Source organism: Argiope bruennichi, chromosome 6, assembly GCF_947563725.1.
Source record: "Argiope bruennichi chromosome 6, qqArgBrue1.1, whole genome shotgun sequence".
NCBI lineage: Eukaryota > Metazoa > Arthropoda > Arachnida > Araneae > Araneidae > Argiope > Argiope bruennichi.
This window is the reverse complement of record NC_079156.1, coordinates 69150010-69174868: the sequence shown is the minus strand read 5'-3', so window position 1 is coordinate 69174868 and position 24859 is coordinate 69150010. Positions and strand designations below refer to the sequence as shown.

The following is a 24859-nucleotide window of genomic DNA, read 5'->3' as shown; positions in this document are numbered from 1 at the left end:
CGACAATTACTCAAATCTAATTCTTCTCTAATATGCTTTCGATATTAGTTGGTAACATTTGAATTGTTTCAAAACAAATTGTTCTTTTATGATTATATCACTTCCAGAATCGGTTCTTATACGCTTAGATCAATTTCAATATTGGTTCTTGCAAGCTACCATGGCTTGAAATAATAAATACAAGCTCTTCACAGCTCATGTCTCGAATACAATCTAGTAAATTTACGGAACACTTGACTGTCTTAACTACATTTATTATTTTTTTCTAATAAATTGGCGCATAATTAATTTATAAATCGGTTCATTTTATATTCTGTAAGATGCAAGATAAGAGCGATGCTGATTCTAAGCAATATTCCAAATTGTATTTCATATTGCTTCATTTACTTGCAAATAATTTCTAAGACTAAACAACGATAAAATATATCATTCATTTAAGTTCAATTATATACTGTATTACACTTGTCCTTCTTTTAAATACGATCTTGAAAGTATAATGAGTTCGGTATTTATAGCAATAATGACTATTTTCCTCTGTTTCCAAATGTAGAGAACAAGAAAATTCATCAACATACACACACATAATAAAACGGAGTTTCAGTCAATTTGAAGTATAGTTACAGAACAGTATCATGCGATTCAGTTCATATTAATGTTTCTAAAGTTAGCTAAAAGAAGAACCGCAAGGCTGAGAGGTCAAGCAATAAGAAAAAAAGATCTGACAAAACAGGTCCATAGAGGCCTCTGCAGAATGAGAAGATATTAAAATACTTTACTGTTTATAAAGAAACTTGGAGATTGGTTTTGTTTGCAATTATTTTTCCCCAAAAATGTTTGAAGGGAATATTATCTTGTTTATCAGATTGAAGTTTAGTCCATAGTTTGTCCCCATATAAGAGTATATTTGTCTGGAAAGCATTATATGCTGACTTCTATTAACATTGTTAAAGTGATCATTTTGATAAAGTGATACTCATGATCAAGTGCTCATTTTGGAGGTTAAAATGATTCCAAACTCTTGAAGTTATAATTGTTTTGGTGATTAGTCTGGTCAAAATGACACTTTCCCACCGATATGTTGAACCAATGAGAGAGCGCTTCAATGATTGGAATACTTCCTAAGAAGATGAAGTGGTTGCTGTTTCGATCATTTATAATTGTGATCTGAGGCGTCATATTTTTTTTCCGGCTTCAAATAATATCTTCAGGCGATATCCATTCACTGCAAGGTGCAGTTTCTGTAAATTCTTTGTTAAACGATCTGATAGCTCACTCCAGATTACATTCGAGTGACTCACAGGAAGGATATTCTTTGGTTTTGTTTGGTCAAAGTGTGTACAATGGGGGCTATACGTTGCATGAGCGATTTGGCGATTGGATGGAGATATTTTTCAAGGAAGTAAGAGAATACTGTCTGTAAGATTATTGGATAATCTTCTCCAGGGACGACAAGAACATCCAGTGCTTCGACAATGGGTAAACTTACTGTTGTAAAAATGGAGTTGTCTGGGTGGATTCGAAACGTGAAATTTCGAATAGAGGAAACACCAACAATTAGGTGTGTTGGAGAATTATGGATACATCAATAGCAATAATAAAGTAACCAGAAAAGAAATTCCGAATGAATTCTGTAAAATAAGTATTAATCTCAATGATAAGGGAAATTTTTATCTTGAAATTTAAAATCCGCGAGTAAAATTTCGCAGTGATTGGAGTTTATCAAAGAGATATCAAGCAAGGTGATAATTTGGCTGGATGATACGTTTAAATTTTTGAGAATAAACGAAATGGATATTTTTGTCTTCGGTACTTAACTGATTAACCGATTATTGCGAGAGTGCTCTGTTAGAAATCGGGAATCATTAAGATTGTGCTTAATGAAGAATTGGGACGTCAATCGCTTGATTCTTTTATAGAGAATTTCCTCTGAGGTCATTTTTAAGAGAACAATATTGTCCATTTTAGGAGAGCTAGAGCAGTTCTCAAGGCTATTATTTGAATAGTGTTGCATGCTTTAAACTTATTACAGTTGCACCATAATCAGAAAGTTTATTGATTATGGTGCAACTGTAATAAAGTATGCTGAAAATGATTTTAATTTGTAATGTTGATAATATCTTTAGTCTCGGCCATAGCTTTTTTATGCAAATATCTTATGTATATTTATCTTTTTAAATGCATAATTTTTCAGGTTTTATTTTTCTTTTGAAAAAAAAAAAAGGAAATATTTGAAGAAACAAATTTAAAGCATTTTTATTTTGTAAAATCAGCTAGCAGCGCGAAGATTTTAGCATTCTTAACTCGCTTTTTAAAGCATGTGCTCATTTCTTATTAAAAAATTTAAAGGAAATTCGAACATCTGGTCTAAAACACCTTAGCATAAGGTTTTAGGGTTGAATCATTTACATTTATTCTATTTTTTTTTTTAGTTTTCTATTAATTATATAGCAGTAATAACCTGCACATAAAAATGGATTTAATAATGTCTCAACACGCGACTATAAATACGGTAATTAAAGCATCGCAATATTGACCACAAGTAGGTAAATTAAAAAGGTTTATTTCCCCATTTGGAAAAAAAAAATAGTATGTAAATATTACATATTCTATCAATAATAAAATATTAGGATATTATTAACATTTTATCAAATGTGATTGGCAGGTGTCTTTATATTTTATTATCCTCACTTATAAATTAAACTTATGCTCACTGATATATTATTAATCACTTAGTATTGTAATGAATCAGCTTCTTCCTGGGTGACCACTGTGACATTCCTTTTTCCCACACTCGATAATGTACATTCCGAGCCATTCTTCATCAACGAAACTCCCACAGTGTTAAGTGCCTCCAGATTGCCAAATGGAAGACCCTCCTTTGAAGTACGGTCATCTGGCCATTTAGTGCTAATCCAGATAAGGAACCACACGTGCGTTTCCCAGGCAAATAAATCGTGTCTTCGAAAGGCGACAGTGTCAAACACTCCAGATGTCCTGCATTTTTCCCATGGTGGAGGGTGAATCATCAATGGACATTTTCCCACGGGCGACCAGAGACGATTCAGGTTGTTCTGAACGGTGATTGGGTAACAGGGAGTCTGAGAGGAAAATAAAAGGTGAGATTTTTCGGAAGAAGGGGAGAGAAGCTTCGTGTGAACCAAGGAGAGGAGCTTCGTGTGAACCAAGGAGGAGAAGCTTCGTGTGAATCGGACTTCTGCGTAGAATTCCACCCGAAGAAAATTCGGTGGATTCCGAGAGCTACCCCCGGAGTAGCCTAAGACGCCAACAGCCTGTTCGCTGTTCTTGTAAAGTTGTTTCCTTCGAAATAATTCGAGGAACTATTCTTGTGTAATTTTCTTGTTGTAAATAGCATCATTCATTTAACCTAGATTAGAAAGAGTTGTTTTTATGTAATAAAGCTGTAAATAAAAAAATTTGATCATATCGCTACCTGTTTTTGGATCGAGACTTTACAGTATCCTTATAAACACCGTATATCTGATTCAGAAATATTGTGTGCAGGCGTGGGTGCTGAGCAGTCTGGAATCTTGATGGATGAATAAAAACAAATACATATACACAAAATAATAATAATAATAAATATTAATCTAAAATAAATCATTAGCAAGTTGAAATAAGCTAAACTGGCCATCTTATTAAAAGAGAAGCTTCATAATATGCACTGCCTAGAAACACAAAATATCTAAATCGGCCGCTATTAAACAACGAAAAATTTTGTTAAATACATTATTTTAAAATTATTTTTAACAGTTTGTGAAAAGTAGAGAAGAGCTGAACAGAAATAAAATTGAGATTACTGGAAAAGTAATGTTTTGAGATAAAAGTAGTGTAATAGTATGCGCCGAAGTTATTGAGGAAAAATTTTAGCAATTTGATTAATTTTTGATTAATAAATCTTATTATTCTTAGTGAGATCTTAGTGATTAAATCTTATATTTCTCATTGAGACCTGTATCTAAAAAGAATTTACGTGCCGAATTTGGTTCTCTAGATTTAAAGGTCTGTAATTCAAGTGTTTTGAACCATTTTTCTACAATGTATATTGCAATTTGCCGATTCTATCCTAAATATAAAAATGACCATCAGAAAAAATACTTTATGTAACTTTGTAACGTCTAATCTAGAAACATTTTTTAATAAAATATATTGTAAAACTATATATCAAAATTGATATGATATCCAGACAATTAATCAATATTATTTTAAAATTACTAATTTTTCCGATTTGATACACATATTTATGACATAAATGTACAATTTACCTGTCTTATTTTTTTTAATTATGAAAATTTTCAAAATCAACTAATTAAAAAAATTAATGTGAAATCGTTTTTGAAATTAATTATCAACTAACTAATAAGTTAATATTCAGAAGTATTTATGATTCAAACGAGAGCAGAAAAAAAAAAGAAATTTCACTGCAGCTGCAATTTTTTCCCACAAGACTCGATTTGTAGAATGTTTCGAAACATACTTGAATCAACATCATTGTTTCAGCTTGAGAAAAAAGAAACAAAGTCGATTGAATGAAAATCAAATCAGTTAACAGTGATGATTCATCTGTTATGACTTCTAATGAAAAAATGCAAACATGAAAGACTACTGTTCAAACTTCCTTGTAAAGCTAATATTGGTATTAGCGGTATTTCAGCTGTTGATTTTTTGACTAAAATTTACCGCTAATAAATTCTGATAAAAATAAGTCTTGCAAAAAGCTGATTAAATAAAGTAGGAAGTATAAATTTAACTGTACGAAACAAATTTATTCGTGGATTTTCTATTATTCGTGTTCTATTAAATACAATTACTACAGATTTATTTTATTTCTATAGTTTATTGCAGTTTCTCAAATTATTATACAAGTACCACTTATGGAACATTACATTATTTTAATGGTACAATTTTTATACAGAACATTTAAAAGAATGTTCAAAATGAATATAAAATTTTATCTCTTCCGTGAGGATTTAATTTTTTACGTGCAAATGATGTATATATTTTATTTATATGATACAAAAAAAGTTTGAGAATTCCTAGATTAAAATGATATTTTGCTTGATATAAATATTGGTATGTCACAGTTTTCCATACCAAATAGACATTAATTTAGTTGTTTAACTGTAAATGTTGTAAAACAGGAGATAAAAATAGGAAAAAAAAAAACATTTTTCATAATTTTCAAGGGATTAAAATCATTCTTTATTATACATATGTAATGATAATTTAAACTCTAATTTCAATTCTAATTAATTTCCATATTTTATCTTAATTCAACCCATATTAACTTCATTCTAAAATAATCTCTTATTTCCTGATCCCATTCCACTTTTTCTATTTAATCAATTCGACTGAATCTTTGTAAAAACGCTTAGGTCGGCGGTTCCCACACTCCGTGTGAAGGGATAAAAAAAAAACTGTTCAGCCAAGCACATTCATTTGAAAGATCCCTATAATTCCATTACCTAATCCGACATGTGTAAAGAAATTTATGTATGCTTCTTTGAAAGCAGATGCGTTTTTAAAAGATTGACCTGCGTTTACCAGTATTGCTTTTTTATTACGTATGCTTCTTTGACAGCAGATGCGTTTTTAAAAGGGTGACGTAGAACTATGCCATAATAGCTGTTATTTTATCTCAAAGTCAGTCGAGCTCCAAAACTTTGTTTGCCAGCTAGAAAAATTAAAAATGAAAGTTTAAAAAAATTATCATTATATATATGTGTGTGTGTGTGTGTGTGTGTGTGTGTGTGTGTGTGTGTGTGTGTGTGTGTGTGTGTGTGTGTGTGTGTGTGTGTGTGTGTGCGTAATGATATTTTAAACTTTTAATTTCAATTTAATTAATTTCCAAGATTTTATCTTAATTTAGGCCATATTAACTCACTCTAAAAATATTCTCTTATTTTGTGATCCAATTCCACTTTCTCTACTTAATTAATTCAAGAGAAGCTTTATAAAATTGCTTAGTCAGCTAAACGCCGATACTTTCACACGCTCAGCGTGAAGGGGTAAAAAATGTCCAGTAAGCACATTCTTTCTTAAAAGATCCCTGTGTTTCCCTTACATGTGATTGACATGCTTCAGAAATCCCTATCAGAATCTTATTAATATATTAGCACTGTGGAGAAATATTTTCCCTATCAAAATCTAAGGTTATATAAGACGAGGGATAATTTATTTCGCCCTTCTTCCCTACTTCTGCTTTTGCAATGCGCTGTGGCGGACGCGAAATGTCCGCGTCTTTGCTTGTGAATAATTATGCTTTCCCGATGGATTAAAAATATAAAAAGTCTCTTCACTGTCTTCAAACTGCATCCTGCTTCACAACAAATAATGTTACATATTAAAAAGCCGACAGGATTCCGAAAAATGTTACATATATATATATATATATATATATATATATATATATATATATATATATATATATATATATATATATATATATATATATATATATATATATATATATATATATATATATAATATAGAGATAGAGGGATAGAGACCGATAGAGAAGTCTCATGATTGTTTCAAACCGATTTAAACTGATTAATGACTTAAATTAATTAAGACAAATAATGACTTAAAATTAATAATGTTCTCACGTGATAATTTAAAATTTGCGATCGTAGATTTTTTTTTTTTTTTTTTTTTTAGTTTTACACTTACTGCTTTGGTGACTTGCCATTTTTATCATCTTGGCGATGTGATGGGACACATGAACCCTTCATCCCATAGGTAGTCAGTAGTACGTTTCAGTAGGCCAATCGGTATGTTTTGTTAAGCCAAATAAACACCGGTGAAAGTAGAAATCTCACTACGTCTCTAACATCTATTTAGAATTCACCTAATTAGTTCGATTAGTTTTCATTGAACTTGAAGCAATTAGTTTGGCATGGTCCTACATACGCGTGCTTGGGATGCTTTGAGGGGCATTCCGTACAGCAACCGGATTGTATGAAATGTTGGAAAATTATCCCTCCAGAGCAATGCGTTGTTGTTGTTTTGGAAAGAACTGTATAAAAGGCCATTTTTTTAAACGGTACGCTAAAACTTTTTGGGGATTGAAACTGGTGTCAGGAAAGTGATCCATTGCGCTTATTAGGTTATTAATATCTTACATGATTCATATAATCGCATATATTTTGATTCACAATTTTGTTATTTTATAATTCACAAATTCCTATATTTTACCTCATGATTTTTAGTAGCTCATTTGATGTCATATATTTATTTATTTGGTTTTATTTTTTGCAATATTTTATATTTAATTTACAGAAATATGAGTAATTGTAACAGTAATGTAATGTAGAACCTACAGCAATGTAAATATTTTGAGATACAACTATTTTCATAAAAGAAAAATTTTATTGGTATATTTTATCCAGTATCATTTGTTGCATTATACGAAGTCTGTTTTACAGCTTACGAAGTGAGTTCGGTTTCGAATAATAAATTGCGCAAAGGAATGAAATAGAGATCCAAAAAATGGTAGTTATTTTAAAATTGCATAATGCTAATTTAAGGTATGCGGCTGCGTTAGGAATGACATTTTTGAACACCCACTCTAAAATAGTCATATATATTTTTTTATAAAAAAGATTGAAAAAAAAAACATTTTGGAACTAAAATATACAAATTAAATAATAATTTTTTTAATTGGAAAAAAATAACCTTTTGGAAGAGCTAACAAAACGTATAAAACAAAAATCTTTTATCAAATGATTTGCTTAAAATTTTGAAAATAGTTTATATTATATAGTTCCTGATATAAAAAATAAGCTGTATTTATACTCTTTAAATATTGTTCGACTGATAAATAACAAGACATTTTCAATTTTTTCACATTAAAAAAAGCTATAGAATATTTATAAATGAATAGATAACGCATTTTCTAATTCAGGAACTGTAGAATATCTTCAGAAATTATTTTACCAAATTTGGACAAAAAAATATTCATTAGATTTTAATTTTAGAGATTTTTTCATAAGAAAATTTTATCAAGGATTAGAATTAGAGAAAATAGCATTTAATAATGCAAAATAGCATTAAAACCAAATTCAAATATAAATACGAATTCAAATCTAAAAATGAATGTAACTTCCACAAAATTTTTGACTTCGAAACAAAGTTTAAACGGTTAGTTAAAAGTTATTGTTCAAACACTGAAAATATTAAATAAAAAAAAATTTCATATTTTCGCAAAAATTTGGCTTTTCCACGTAATTATCTAACTTTATGGAAGCAGAAGTTTTTTTTTAAATCGAAACCATTTAAATGTTAAAAAGATTATGTTAACAAGTTTATGAAATTTTATTGACTTCATAATATTTATAAGCTGGTATACTATCTATTAATTGCTTCATGTATCATTTATGATAAAAAATCTTGCAAAATATTCTACAATACAAATTGTTAATCATAGAGGCACCAAACTGGACAAATATTCATTTTTAAAATAGTAAATGTTTAGTAATTTTTTTAAAAAATTAACTAGAATGTTCAATTAAAAATTAATACAAACATGAATATCTTTCATCAATAACTTAAAGGCACAAAAGTCATTTTTATATTACTTAAAAACTTCTAAAAAAAACGTTTTTATAATGATATAAGCACTGTTTCAGAATAGTTTTTCTACTCATTTTAGTAATTTGTTTTAACATTTTCCTTAATTTCAAGTATTCTATAGCACAAAAACCATTTCCATATCATTAATAATAAAAAAATAATCTTATTTGTAATACTAATTTTTTTCTCTTATTTTAATAAAGTTTTAAAGACATTTTTAGGTATACTCTTGTTGCGATATAAATCGTAAGTATTTTATTTAAAAGTAGCTAACGATTATTTAAATAATTATAAATTTTATTTTGTAAATAGTTGAGAAATTCAGATTGGCAACAGTGATATTTTTGGAACTTTTAATTTGTTGTATTAAAAAACGATGCTAGAATTTTCAAAGAAAATAAGTTGATGTAAATTTGATAATATTATCTATAATGTAATAAGATTTAGTTTTATAGTAAGTTTGTCTGCATTTTATTTTTGTTGACACACTAACACAACACTCTACAACAACTTTTCTCGTTCTTTTAGTTACTGCATCTATGTTAACACACGTTGTGACGAAATTAAATACATTTTTTTTTTGTTTTTGTATACGCGTTGTTTTTAAATATCATAAAGAGTTAATTATAAAAATAAAATAAAAATAAAAGAAGAAATCTTAAACTATTTTCAAACTACAAGTTGCAGTCTAGAGACTTGAATTTTCTCTAACTTTTTTTTTCCTACTAACCATCTAAGTTTTCAGAGAAGCATCCGGTTGGAAAAACAGAAGACGACAAATAGTCGCTTGCTTCTAGGACAGAAATTCTCAACATGCTCCTTATAATGTAAAAATACAAGCAATGCCAATTGATTCATATTACCGATTTTTGAGCATGTAATTAGTTGTAAATTTAATATTAAATTTTAAAAATAAAATAATTATAAACGAATCGATCCTAAAACAGTAATATGCTATGATATTTTGGACTAGAGTTTCGAATCGCCTTTAAAAGAAATTATGTTTATTTGTTAGAGTATGCGTATCTGGCTTTCTCTGTCCTTTCTTGTATACGAAGTATAGAGAAAGTAAAAAAATTCGAAATCTAGATATTGAAGATTCTCCATGTTTTATACATACCCGATTTCGTAAACCACATTATTGGAAAATATCCGTCTGTCTGTCTGTGATAAAGATAACTCAAAAACGATTTGAGCTAGAAAGTTGTAATTTGGTATACTGTCTTTATACCAAATTTGTAGATTTCTATCAAATTTTGTATAAAACCTGTTCAGAGGAAGTCCATCTGCCTGGCTGTTCGAATTTAAGTTAATATGATGATTATAAAACGGAGAAAGCTAGATGGTTAAAATTTGGTACATAGATTTAACATCTCTATTGAAGACATTTGTCAAATTTTGAGGCAGATATAAAAAAGGGTCGACTGTCTGTCGGAGTGAACTTCAAGAAAGATGTTAACTCGATATTTCAAAAAAACAGCAACGTAAATATAACTAATTGGAATGGGATTTTGTGACTACAAGTGCCGTTTTGTTCGAATCAGTTGTGAAAAACGGGTCTAAAACACAAATTCGATTTTTGGATACTATTAACGTATGCCTGGGATTCATCGCCAAATAACTCGCCAAGGATTACATGATAGATTCAGTAAAAATGCTAAGTTCAGGCCAAAGCTTAATATTTCGTAACTATTGTACGCCAGTGCCAAGGAAGGCACTCTCTGGTATGACAAGTTTATTAGAGTGTGTGCGAGAAAGTTTTGAGAGGACCATTATCACTGGTTTCCTTTGGAGAACATACTTCAAGATTCAAAACGGCCATGACTCCCTGATGACCTTTATAGGCTTATCACACATCCTGACTTCAGCAGGATGCAAGGTTAGATAATAATAATAAAAAAAAAGAAAGAAAGAAAAAAGAAATAGGTTATTGCCAGGACTTTCGTAAGAATGGTAGTCCCGAAACGGGAAATTTCTTAAAAATATTTACCATTCCTGATTTATTAGATTTCATTATATAGATTCCAATTAATTATTTTTCTGATATCGATGATTAAAAAAAAACTGCCGAAAAAAAAACCAGCGGAAGTGGTCTTCCCAAAACTTTCTCGCATACTGTCTAGTAAACTTGTCATACCAGAGAATGTCTTACATATCATTTGCTTGCAATAGCTACAAAATATTAACTTTTGGCTTGAATTTAGCACTTTTACTGAATTTATCGTGTCATCTTTGGCAACTTATTTGGCTTTTAATCCCTGGCATGCGTTAATAGTATCCAAAAATCTAATTTGTGTTTCAGACATGTTTTTTTTTACAGCCGATTGAAACAAAAATTTGACATAATACTGCAATTGTAGTCCAAAATACCGTACCAAATTTGATACATTTGAGTAATTGTGTTTTTGAATTATCGAGTTAACATGTTTCTGGAAGTACAGATTGACAGACAGTCAAACCGTGATTAAGTTGGGCTCAAACGTTGACAGTTGTCTACATTACATAAGTTAAATCTTTGTATCGAATTTTATGCATCTAGTTCTCATCGTTTTGTAATTGCCGTGTTAACATATTTAGTGATATGTGATGCGCGAGGATAGAACCTGGGACCTTGTGGTTCACAGTCCGGTAACATGACCAGGATACAAAAGCATATGCTCGTGTAGCGTAGTTGTTAACTGGCTTATATGCTATTCACCACATATAATCGGATTGCTGGGTAGACAAGACTTCCTCTGAACAGATTTTACTGAAAATTTGATAGAAATTTGTAAATTTGATGTAAAGACCGTATAGCAAATTTCAACCATCTAGCTCAAAGCATTATTGAGTTGTCATTGTCACAGACAGACGGACATTTCCCAAACATGTGTTTTTCGAACTCAAGGAGATCTGAAATGTGGAGATCCGTCAAAATCTCGAGTTCGAATTTTTTGACGATTACTATACTTTCCCTATACTTCATAAACGAGAAAGTAATAAGTTATTTATTCATTAACAAAGCATAAAATTATTTTGCTGAAAAGCAGCCAAATAATATCTATCGTGTAACGATGCTTTCTTATTTAAATAACACTTACGCCTGCGTAGTTAAAATATAAAAATAAAATTGTTGAATTTAAAGCGCCCTGGTTAACAAGGAACATTAAATTAATAATTGAAATTAAATCATGTGGTAGTTATATTATTAGAATAAATGCAATTTTAATTATTGAAAGTGTTCTAAATTATATACGTAAACACCTTAACCATTTTGCTTTTTTTTTAATTATTAAATTAGATTACATCATCCGTTTTAGAACTGTGCAGTCATTGGTTCAATTAAGAATCCATAGAATACTTAAGGTATTAGTGAATTATGGGTAATTTTAATATCGAATTATAGTATATGTGAATGAATTTAATTTTAGGCTATTAATTCATGTTTCAACAATTGGATGTATTTATGACGGATGGTCACGACGATTAAGAGGTTAAAACTAATCATTAACAATTCAAAATGAATAAGGTCATATTTGTGAGGTTTTTAGAAGCCCCTGACAAGTTTCAGACCCTCCTTGAAATCCGAAAAACACATTTTTGCATTATGTCTATCTGTCTGTGAGTACACAATAACTCAAAAAAAAATTTTTGAACTCCGTAGATAAAATTTGGTATATGAACTTTACATCAAATTTATAGATTTCTCCCACATTTTCAAAGAAATCCATTCGGAGAAAGTTTGCTATCTAGCTGTGTGAAAATAAGTTAATATTGTAACATTCCCCGTTTCCCAGTACTGATAAGACATTGTGTTGTACTGATTCATTGATCAAAAATTTCATTGTAGTCGCTGTTACTTACTAAACTCCTCGAGATAGCCAGATGGTGGATCTTTTCACCTAGGTGATCTCACATCTGTTCATTAGCGACTACAATGAAAGACCACATATGGAATTCCTCACCCCAGAGGTATTGACAGTACCTTCAAAGAGAAAGCGGTGACCGAACATCTGGATGCTAGATGTTTCTCTTTGTGAAAGGACCTTCCCACGACCCACTGGTGCCGCTGAGAAAGCATATGGCTGAACTCCGATTGGCTGTTTTGACTGTTGTATCTTCTACTACAGGTGGAAATAGCTATTTATTTAACCCAGATTAGAACAAGTTGTTCTTTTGTATATATAGGGCTGTAAAATAAAGAATTGTCTGGAAATTCTGCTTCGTTATTTGATCAGTCTAGATCAGGACATTACAATATGATAATACAAAACGAAGAGAGCTAGATAAATATAATTTGGTATACATATTTAACATCCAAGATTTAGTTATGTATCAAATTTTGAATTAAGTCTGTCCAGTTAGTGAATCATCTGTTCGTTCGCACACATTAGGTTTGATTCATACAGCAACAACTTGAAAACACAGCAGTTTAGATAAATAGAATTCGGTATGGGATCTTTTTCTTAAAACTATAGGGTTTTTTTTTTTTTTTTTTTTTTTTGTCAAATTGTCGTTATCAAGCGGTCGAAAAATAGCATCCACAACACAATCTCACTTTTCTTCATTATATTATGAAACAAGAAGCTTATATGCTGGATTCTGAAAATACAAATCTGTTCAATCTTGGCTGTTACGACTTTACCAACTTTCTTTAATTTTTATGTATAAAAGAAGAGACATAACATCTTTATTAAGGAGAGAGCAGAAAGTTTCGGAGAGACCACTTCCGCCGGTTATGAAGAAAAATGTTGAAATAAAATATTTGATTCGCCGCAGCTTCAAATTGTTTTTGCTACAATGGCAGAATCACAATGTAATTGTTATACACATTCCGTGACCTTCCGTCTGGGCATAGCAACAGCTGCACTTTTTCCCGGAAATGGAATGGAATCTGTGGGTGCTGTTATTTGAAATGAGACTTTCAACATTGGAAAATTTATTTATATTGTTTCCATTCATCGTGATAGATTTCGAAATCATAGAACTGTTTTCATTTTATGCCCCTAATTAATCGTAATTCCCCTTCCATAAAAAAAAGCAACTGTCTTCAAATCTTTTTCATTTCAAATCTGACGACAAGTATATATACCTTTTGAATAGTTCATCAGAAATCTTTCATTTGCAGAGCTGATTAATATTTATTTCCTATAATGATTCTTAGTATAGCGCTTTTCCTTAAAATATTTTCGCATTTAGAAGCTATATAACAAAAATATAAAATATAACTATTATATATATATATATATATATATATATATATATATATATATTGTTTGCCAACAAATCTAAACCCCTCCGCGCTTTTACGCATGCGTTATGATGGGTTTCATACGTCAAAATAGCGGTGAGAGGAAAGATGAAAGTAGGAAATGCTTACATTTAACAATAAATGAATTCAGATTAATCGCAGACTAAATTAAAATAAAATAATACGATCAGAAACGACACTATACTCACAAACACGTGGGAAAAAAATGAACGAAAAAGTGTCTAATAGGGCGAGAATCAAGGTCAAAGAATGACGGAGAATTTAGAAACGTCAAAAAGTGGTCGTCTCAGGATACTGAAACGAAGGGTAAAACGCATTTTTATAACTGTTGATCTTTCTTTAGCTATTTTGATGAGGCCGCGGTGGCCTGGTGGTAAAGTCTCGGCTTCGGAACCGGAGGGTTTTAGGTTCGTGACCCGATTCCACCTAATGAACCGTCGTGTAAGGAGGTCTGTTGCACTTTAAATCCTTCATGCCGAACGTCTTCTAGCTAGTGTGGCGTGGAGAGGGGGATTCCAGCTCAGGTGTCGTCCTCGTCGTCTGACCGCGGTTCAAAATTACGAGGTCCGTCCCAAAATAGTCCTAGTGTTGCTTTACAATGGGACGTTAATATAACTAAACTTTTATTTTGATTAATGCATCAGTTTAACGATTTTTTTAGATATTATTACTGCAGTAAAACCAAATAATTAAATTTAATATGGGAAAGAATCTTTAATACGGACATTACACCAAATTTGCAAATTTCTGTCAAATTTTAAGTAAAATCTATTCAATGTAAATCCACCTGTCCGATTAAAAGTTAGCTGAATAATTACAAAACGAAAAGAGCTAGATATATAAAATTCGGTACACAGATTTAATATCTATAGTGTAGACATCTATCAAATTTTGAGTCAAAACCACAAATGGGTTGACTGTCTGTCAGTTTCAGAAACATGTTAACGCGATAATTCAAAAACACAATGACTCAAATATATCAATTTTGGTATTTGATTTTATGATTACAAAAGCAGTTTTTGTGTCAAATTTTGATTTCAATCGGTTGAGAAAAACGTATCTAAAACACGAATTCGATTTTTGGACACTATTAACGCATATCAGGGATTAATCGCCAAATAACTCGCCAAAGATGACACTATAGATTCAGTAAAAATGCTTAATTCACTCCAAAAGTTAATATTTTGTACATATTGTAATTAGTGCCATGTATGGTATTATCTGACAGGATAAGTTTGTTAGAGAGTATACGAGAAAGTTTTAAGGAGACTACTCCCGTTAGTTTTACTAAATTTTGAGCAGACTGCTTCGATTAAGTTGTGAATCAAAACGTCGCAACAACAACAAAGAAAGCTGTGTAAAGATAAACAAATAGTACGATAAAATAAGTCAGAGCGGAAGGAAATCGAAGAGGAGGAGAAAAATTACGATTAAAAAAAGGAAATAAATTGCGTCAGCCATTGAGAAGTTTCTAGAAAGATCTCCGTCTGCTCTTAAGGACGGGCGATTGTACGTGTTTTTATCAAAGTGTTATAATTCTACTTTTCATAATAGTTCTGGGTGATTTTTTTTTTCATTTTAAATGATTATCAGCAACATAACTACATGCGATTAGTCAACATGAAAAGAGAAAATGAACCACGAAATTGTTTTTCCACATGTGGTGCAGTTGTGTATTATTAACAAAAATCGTTTGGGAAATTTGCCATCAGTCAGTCCATCACCTGTTAAAAATTCTGTTTAAAGTTTTGGATACTTTCTTTATACATTTGTAGAGCAGAACGTTCGACTTCTGTTTAATTACAGAGGTTGGACATTCTAGCAACATGGTTTTGCTCAGCTTTTAATGAAATATCTCAGATTGTCGTTCTTTTTACCTATAAATAATTCCACATGTTTAATTTTTTTAAATTTAATCCATTATTAAAATATGATCCTCTGAATATTGTTTATCTGTCTGATTTTCTAAAATATAATAATTCTATTTAATTGGCATAATTTTTTTAATATCTCAAAGCTAAAAAAGTAAGAAAACTATATTTAATGTTAAAAAAATTGTCATTTGAAGAATTTTCTTCTAACACACATAAAAAAATTGTCTCTTATTTTTTGTGAATAATGATATATCAGTTTGTACAATAATCCAAATAAACATTATTAATTTTTATCAAGATTTAAAGAATAAAATGAGCCTAAAATTAATATTAAAAAAACGAAATTAACATCTACATCTATATCTATATCTATACTTATAATAAAGCTCAATGTGTGTGTGTGTGTGTGTGTGTGTGTTGGCGCTCTACAGGCCAGGTCATTTGACATACAGCTATCAAATTTGGTACATGTATACCTTAGAGGTCGGGAATGTGCACCTGGGGTCCCTTTTTTGAAATTTTAATTAGAATTTTAATTATTAATTAAAAACTAACTTTCCCGCCAAAAAAATATTCCATTTTCCCCACCGCCAACTTTTCCGCCAAAAAAATCTTCCATTTTCGCCACCGCCAAATGAGTAAGGCTTCCGTTTTCTTTTTCTCCCAACAGTAATGAGGCTAGGGTTAGTATTTTTCGGCGGATTATTTCAAACGATTCTGTTTATTTTCGTAATGTTTGAAGCATTTAAAATTAAACATTGTTAATGAATCGATCCTTCAGATTCATTCTGAAGTACTTTTGAATTAAAATAACACAGAATAAAGGAAATTAAAAATGTCTAATCTGCATAGCATTACCCCAAATGGCGTAGAAAAATTCACGCATTTGCGTTATCGTAATTGGCGAAGAAAATTCATGCATGCGCATTGTGTTCTGATTGTTGCCATGACAACCATTATCAACGGATGATTTAAATTATTTTTAGATTAGTTGCATGCTTTTGTAAGTAAATTGTATTTATGTTAGTTATATATTTTTTTGTATATGCTTATAGTTTTAAGTACATCGTTTTTTAAGTAGTTTTTTTAAAACCTGTTTTCAACCGTTTATTTTAAACGATTCGTTTTATTTTCTTAGTGTTTGATGCATTTAAAAGTAAACATTGTTAATTAATCGATCTGCTCATGATGAATCTAAGAAAATTTTGTTGACAAATTCTTGAGATAATACGTAAATTGAAAAAGATATTCTTTAGTGCCCATAAAGTTTAAACGCTGATTGTCTCTATTTTCATTAATCAGATTATAAAAAAATTCTTTGTTTCAGTAAAAAATATTATTATATTAATTGCAGATTAATTCTTTCCATTTTAATTTAAAGCATAAATTCTACGGGTGCTAACAGAAAATGAGAGAGATACATATTACGTTATGACTGAAGGCCTTTATAATATTATGAGTGAATTATATGACTATCAAAATTTGAAGTTTTAAAATATTTTGATGAAGAAGCTATTAAAGTAGGAATTGCATAAAATATTTAAATATAAAAATTTTAACGAATATTAAGTTTGGCGAACCGGCTGGTCGACAAATTCTTGAGATATTACATAAATTAAGAAAGATATTTTTTAGTTCCCATAAGGTTTAAATTGCTCAGTGACTCTGTTTTCGTTAATCATGTTATTAACATTTATTGACGAACACGAACACACTGATATTCACCGTTACTCTGATTAGATGTTATAAAATCTGAATAGATAAACATAAACGTGTAAACAGCTGTGCGCCTGTTTCTATGGCAACACAGCTGGAAAGTGAAAAGATATTTCTAAGATAGAACATCTGCTTTACACAATTTTATAGAATAACTTTTCCCCTTTTTCGTTTCATTTTTTAAAAAAATTACTTATTTAATAAGAACACCTGCTTTACCCAATTTTTTAGAATAGTTTTTTCCCCCTCTTCGCTTGCTTTAAAAAAATATCTATACTTATATATAAAGTTCAATGCGTGTGTGTGTGTGTGTGTGTGTGTGTGTGTGTGTTGGCGCTCCACAGAAAAGACCATTTGACCTACAGCTACCAAATTTGGTACATGTATACCTTAGAGGTTGGGAATGTGCACCTGGGGTCCCTTTTTTTGAATTTTTAATTAGAATTTTAATTATTAATTAAAAGCTAACTTTCTCGACAAAAAATTATTCATTTTCCCTACCACCAAATGAGTAAGAGTTCAGTTTTTTTTCCCAACAGTAATGAGGCTAGGCTTAAGATTTTTCGGCTGATTATTTCAAAGGATTCTGTTTATTTTCGTAATGTTTGATGCATTTAAAATTAAACATTGTTAATTAATCGATTTTTCAGATTAATTCTGAAATACTTTTGAATTAAAATAAAACATAATAAAGGAAATAAAAATTTCTAATCTGCATAGCGTTACCCCAACTGGCTTAGAAAAACTCACGCATTTACGTTACCATAACTAGCGTTGTAAATTCACGCATGCGCATTGTTGTCTGATTGTTGACATGACAACCAATATCAACGGACGATTTAAATTATTTTTAGATTATAGCTTAATTTATAGATTATAGCTATAGTTAGTTATATGCTTTTGTAATTAAAGTGTATTTATGTTAGTTATATATTTTTTGTGTATGCTTATAGTTTTAAGACCATCGTCTTTTAAGTAGTTTTTTTTAACCTGTTTTCAACCGGTTATTTTAAACGATTCGTTTTTTTTTTTTTTTTTTAGTGTTTGATGCCTTTAAAATTAAACATTGTTAATTAATCAATCTGGTCATGATGAATCTGAGAAAATTTTGTTGACAAATTTTTGAAATATGACATAAATTAAGAAAGATATTCTTTAGTGCCCATAAAGTTTAAACACTCAGTGACTGTTTTCAATAATCATATTACAAAAAAAAATACTTTGTTTCAGTAAAAAATATTATTATATTAATTGCAGATTAATCCTTTCCACTTTAATTTATAGTATAAATTCTATGGGAGCCAACAGAAAATGAGAGAGATACATATTACGTTATGACTGAAGGCGTTTATAATATTATTAGTGAATTATATACCTATCAAAATTTGAAGTTTTAAAATATTTTGATGAAGAAGCTATTAAAGTAGGAATTGCATAAAATATTTAATTATGAAAATTTTAACGAACATTAAGATTGGCGAACCGGCTGGTCGCCAAAGGCGGCTAGTAATTTAATAATTTGAACTCTGGTTAGTTTTTCATTCATTACATACTATTTCAAAAGACAAAAATTTCCAATTGTAATATTTTTAATTATTGTCAACCTTTCATAGTAATCAATGACACAACATAATGTTGTATGTGTGCCTCGAGGGGGTTAATGTATCTTTGGTCTACGCTCATTATAGAAACAAACATAAATGAGAAAATGAATTTTATTCACATAAAATTATAATATCATGATTTTTTTATTGATTCTCACATTTTTATTCAAAAAGAAAAATTATTTACAAGAGTTCATAGTTTTTAAAAAGTTCGTTCTGCTTAAAATATTCTCATTATGTTGCCATTTAATAAATGAGGAAAATCTTGACTGAAATTTATAAATGGGAAAAATATTTATCCTTGCTTTCAAAATTAATCTTTTATTTATAAACTTTTTTTTGTTAAAGCTACATTTCCTTTTGAGTTTTTTTCTATGCTATTTTTTGTTTGGGTCTATAGTTTGATTTCAGTGCCTATAAGACTCAAAAATGTCTGTAATAATTTTTGATTTTTTTGGTCTTTCTTTACTCAATCTTATACTTCACTCAGCCTCAGGGAAAAATCTCACATTTCGGGAAAATAGAACTGAGGATACTAATGGCATATTTAGACTGACAGAACTTTCGGTCAGAATCTGTGATGACATACTGAATCATGCAAGAATTGCTGAAGCGTGAAAGAGATCTAGATGAATCATCAGCCTGTCATTTACAGACGAAGGTTGACACTCATAATAAGTAAAATATTAAAGAGAACAAAATCTATAACGTAGAACCTTTCCATGATATAATTTGTAATCATAGATTTAGATAGCCAGCTTTACCACTTAATATATGGGATCATAGATTTAGTGAGCCAATTTAGCCACATTATATATGATAACAGGTTTACCACTATTACTTGGCGTTAACGTCCAGTTATTTGTTCATTGCTTGGTTATAATGAGTTTCGAATGAGTCGAACATTTCCCCGCCAAACGATTCATTCGGTGATTATTGAAAGCATAATAATCGCAGCATAATTTTTTTTTTTTTTTTGTCATTTCAAAATCAGGAATAGTTACTTAAATTTCATGGTTATTAAGAAGTAACACTGCTGGTAAAACAGGACTTGGTGGGATATAGTTGATAAAAGGCTTAAGTAATTGGAAAAAAGTCTTTTAAAGTAATCTAAAGATAAAAAGTAATCCTGTAACAAAAAATCGTAAACTAGAAGTAATCTAAAGATTAAACAATTTAAAATTAAGATATTACACATTATTATATATCATATTATTAATCGAAATATGCTTAAAACACAGAAATATTTAATTAATCTTTTTTTAGAAGTAAACTTCAAATCCACAGAGAAATGAAAAAAGAAAATTTACTCCAGTTTCCAAAATATATCTAACTTCCATAAACACGATGGTTTTTAAAATCGAATGGAAATCGCTTGCAATTGGGAATACGGCTATGGATCAAATAGGGATGGTATACATGAAATTCCATCATATTCACAATCTGAGAAAATAATTTTGGATGAAGTATCCCTAGTTTCCTCTAAATAAGAAATTTGTCCCTGACCTAGCCAAAGCAATAATACATCAACATGATCAAAGATACAACATGGTGCAACTTCACATTTAAATCTCAATAACTCATTTTTAGTGAGAAATAGAAAAATCAGAGTCTACACAAAATAAGATTATTAATATGTCTGTAGTATGCATATACTAATACAATTCCTTAATTGTAACACAAAAAATACTTTGAGGCAAACGATAATATTTGCAATACTTTTTACTAGTGAAAACTCATAAATATTTTTATTAATTAAAATAAATATTTCTTTAAAATAGTAACTAATTAAATTAAGTAATTGTTGTTTAATCTTTGTACTAAACTGAACTCCTGTTGCCAGAATAGATAGAAGCGGTCAAAGGAACGAACTCTCTTCTCTCTCTCTATTACATGTAAACAAAATTCTGAAGATGCGTGGAAGAGAAGAAACTTTTGAAATGTTAACTTTGTTTTATTTCACCACGGAAGTCATAAAAGTGAAGTGATAGAAATTTTTCATTTCAGTGATTTTATTATGCGATTTTGATAGGGGTTTCTTTGACACATGCAGATTTAGGAAAGGGAATTTTAAGTACCTTTAAAAGAATGTTGTAGACATTAGGGATTTTTGTTCCTTCGTTTCTGGTGTGGGAATGAGGGGAATAGCAATTTTGTTAAGCGCTTGTTAAAAATAATGAAATAAAAAAAGTGGGAATTGGATCAGGAAATACGAGAACATTTTAGAATGAAGTTAACATGGGGTAATTTAAGATAAAAATTTAGATATCAATTAGGATTTAAATATCATTACATGCATATATATAGCCATTTAAGAATTACTTTTTTTACTTACCATCATACTTTTCATCATTTGCTTTTCATGCTTATATACAGTCAACTAATCAAGAAAATTCTTAATAATCATCTTTCTATCAAGATGCCAAAGATCTGATAGTGCTTGTATTGGTAATTTTAAAAAATAGAAAAGGATATTGTAGTCCCCAAAGGAGCACCTAATGCAATAAAAATGTATATAAATATTTGATATTAGGTAAAATAAATTAATGTTGTATCAAATTTGATTTTTTTTTAAGTAAAAATTTTATATACTTCTGAGCAACAAAATAGCAATTAAAAGAAATGAACGGAGTAAGTTTGATCTTACGAAGATTTGTGTATATTTCACTTCAAGGGTGTTATTTACTATTTTCAATTATTTCACAATATATTAATAATTGATGAATAAAATTGTTTATTTAGATTTTGACTGAAGAAAATCTTCTTTTTCTTCAATGAGGAAGAAGAATAAAGTTTGAATTAATTTTTTAAAGGCACATTCTTTTTTAGTAATGATATATTAAAATATTTTTGTAATCCATATCGATTTAAGAAAAAAAATTATTTAGCTAAAAATTAATTTAATTTACTATTTCATGAGATTTATTAGTAAGTATTTAATAAATTACTTATTACGATATAGTTTGAGATTAAAAAAAACTTAAATATTTAAGTTTTTTAAATTAGAAATTTGGCGAGAACTTAAGTAATTTTCATTTCAGCATTTGGTATCGCCAAATTATTATCTTAAAGTAATAATACATAATAATTTGTTGATAACTGTTTGATTATTAATTTTTATTTGTTTCTTATTATCTCTTCAGGTTGAATTAAAAAACTTTTATATTAAAACAATCTTAACAAGTGATTTTTTTATTGAAAAAGGTGTGGATAGGCTCTTAATTGAATGTTTTAATTGTCAGTTCTGTTTTCAAAAAAAGTTTTCAACAGAGAAATTTCTCTTACATTTTTATGTGTGACTATTTGTAAATTTTTGCACTTGTTTTTGAAGGTTTTTAAAGTGTCTTATTTTGCTTCAGACAATGTTAAAAAAAAAGTGCATATTGCACATTCTTAGAGGTATTTTGATTAATTATTAACTCCCTATTTTTCATTGGAATACATTTAGTTAAATATTATTATTCTATCTCTCTGTCTATCTGTCTCTCTCTCTATATATATCTATACTTATATATAAAGCTCAATGTGCGTGTGTGTGTGTGTATGTGTGTGTTGGCGCTCTACAGAAAAGACCATTTGACCTACAGCTACCAAATTTGGTACGTGTATACCTTGGAGGTGGGGAATGTGCACCTGGGGTCCCTTTTTTTTGAAATTTTAATTAGAATTTTAATTATTAATTAAAAACTAACTTTCCCGCCAAAAAAAATCTTTCATTTTCCCCACCGCCAAATAAGTAAGGCTTTATTTTTTTATTTTTTTCCAACAGCAATGAGGCTAGGGCTAACATTTTTCGGCTGATTATTTCAAAAGATTCTGTTTATTTTCTTAATGTTTTATGCATTTAAAATGAAACATTGTTAATGAATCGATCTTTCTGATTCATTCTGAAGTACTTTTGAATTAAAATAAAACAGAATAAAGGAAATTAAAAATTTCTAATCTACATAGCGTTACCCCAACCGACGTAGAAAAATACACGCATTCGCTTTACCGTAACTGGCGTTGAAAATTCACGTATGCGCATTGTATTCTGATTGTTTACATTTCAACGGAAGCGGACTGGATTTAAATTATTTTTAGGTTAGTTGTATGCTTTTGTAATTAAATTGTATTTATGTTAGTTTAAGTTGATCGTTTTTTAAGTAATTTTTTAACCTGTTTTCGACCGATTATTTTAAACCATTCTGTTTATTTTCTTAGTGTTTGATACCTTTAAAATTAAACATTGTTAATTAATATACCTGCTCAAGATGAATCTGAAAAAATTTTGTTAACAAATTCTTGAGATATTACATAAATTAAGAAAGATATTCTTTAATACCCATAAGGTGTAAATGCTCAGTGACTCTGTTTTCAGTAATCATATTACAAAAAAATGCTTTGTTTCAGTAAAAAATATTATTATATTAATTGCAGATTAATCCTTTCCACTTTAATTTAAAGCATAAATTATACGGGAGATAACAGAAAATTGAAGAGATACAGATTACGTTATGACTGAAGGCCTTTATAATATTCTGAGTGAATTGAAATTTGAAGTTTTAAAATATTTTAATGAAGAAGCTATTAAAGTAGGAATTACATAAAATAATTAATTATTAAAATTTTAACGAGCATTAAGATTGGCGAACCGGCTGATCGCCAAACGCGTTTAGTATATATATATAAAGCTGAATTTTTTTTTCTTTTTTTGTATGTGTTTTACACAAATTTTCAGCTTTTGTCCAATCTTGATGAAATTTGGTGTACATGCTTTTCACGGTAAGAAGCAGATCATGTCACTTTTTTAAAGTCCGAAAACTGATTAAAATATTTTAATAAAAGTTAAGCAAATATGTGTTGTTTTATATCTATATCTTCCGAAAATATTTTCTCACAAAATTAATTTGTACACTATCTTAAAAGAAATTTTTAATTCCTTTTTAAGTGATAACAATTTTATTTCCATGCATTTTTTTCACTAATTTTAATAATTTTTAAATTTTAACTTCTTGTACAAAATGTACAATTTTTTATTGTAATGATAACATTTAGACTAATTTTATTGTTCCATCAATCGACTCAATCATGTTTTTTGGTAAATATTAAAACTGAGATAAAAACTAGCTTGTTTCGATTACCAGCGGTTCGCTGAACGTCTATTCATTTAAAATAATTGGCAGAACCAAAATATCTGTCCTCCAGCCACAACCACTTCACTTATTTCATAAAATTTTGTTTCAAATGAGTGACACCTAGTGACCTTTCAAATTAGTGAAACCTAGATAAGTGATCAAAAATTGCCTATCCATCACCAATTTTATTTTTGCGAGAAATCCCAAGAATATTAATTTTCTGTACATTTTCCATGGGAAAAGACAATGACATAACCTCTCAAACTCAGCGCGGGGCTGGTTTATTTTATACGAAAGCTCATCAACCTTAAATGCATTATCAAATGAAAATTATTGACACATAAATAAGTCAATAGAAATTGCCTGTCATCCACCAGTCGTCTCTACTTTTGGGCACTATTTCAAAATATAAAACAGCAAGGAACCAATTTCGCTAATTTTCATCATCAATTAATTTCGTTATTTTGCAAACATGATTGACTAATCAGTAAGCTCTATCATTACTACATATTTGCAATTTAAAATAAGGTTTTTTTTTCTTTTGATAAGGTGTATTTCATTAAAATTAGTCAACATGGCAATGCTAAGTCTCATGGCAATGTAGGTCAAAAAACTACTTCTTACCACAAAAAAAGAAAATATTCTTTTTAGTCATACCTGATCAATTATGACAGAATATTCTAAATGGTTAGCTATACTATTTTA

At 29.4% G+C, this 24859-nt stretch overlaps 1 protein-coding gene across 1 annotated transcript in view; it reads right to left on the bottom strand.

Annotated features, from left to right (window-relative positions):
* Positions 1-24859, bottom strand: part of LOC129972697 (uncharacterized) — a 68271-nt gene that overhangs the window by 32844 nt on the left and 10568 nt on the right. The window contains exon 2 of the mRNA XM_056086922.1: positions 21373-21532. Coding sequence (XP_055942897.1) covers positions 21373-21390 — 18 coding nt within the window. The 5' untranslated portion in view covers positions 21391-21532. The remainder of the gene's footprint in view (positions 1-21372; positions 21533-24859) is intronic.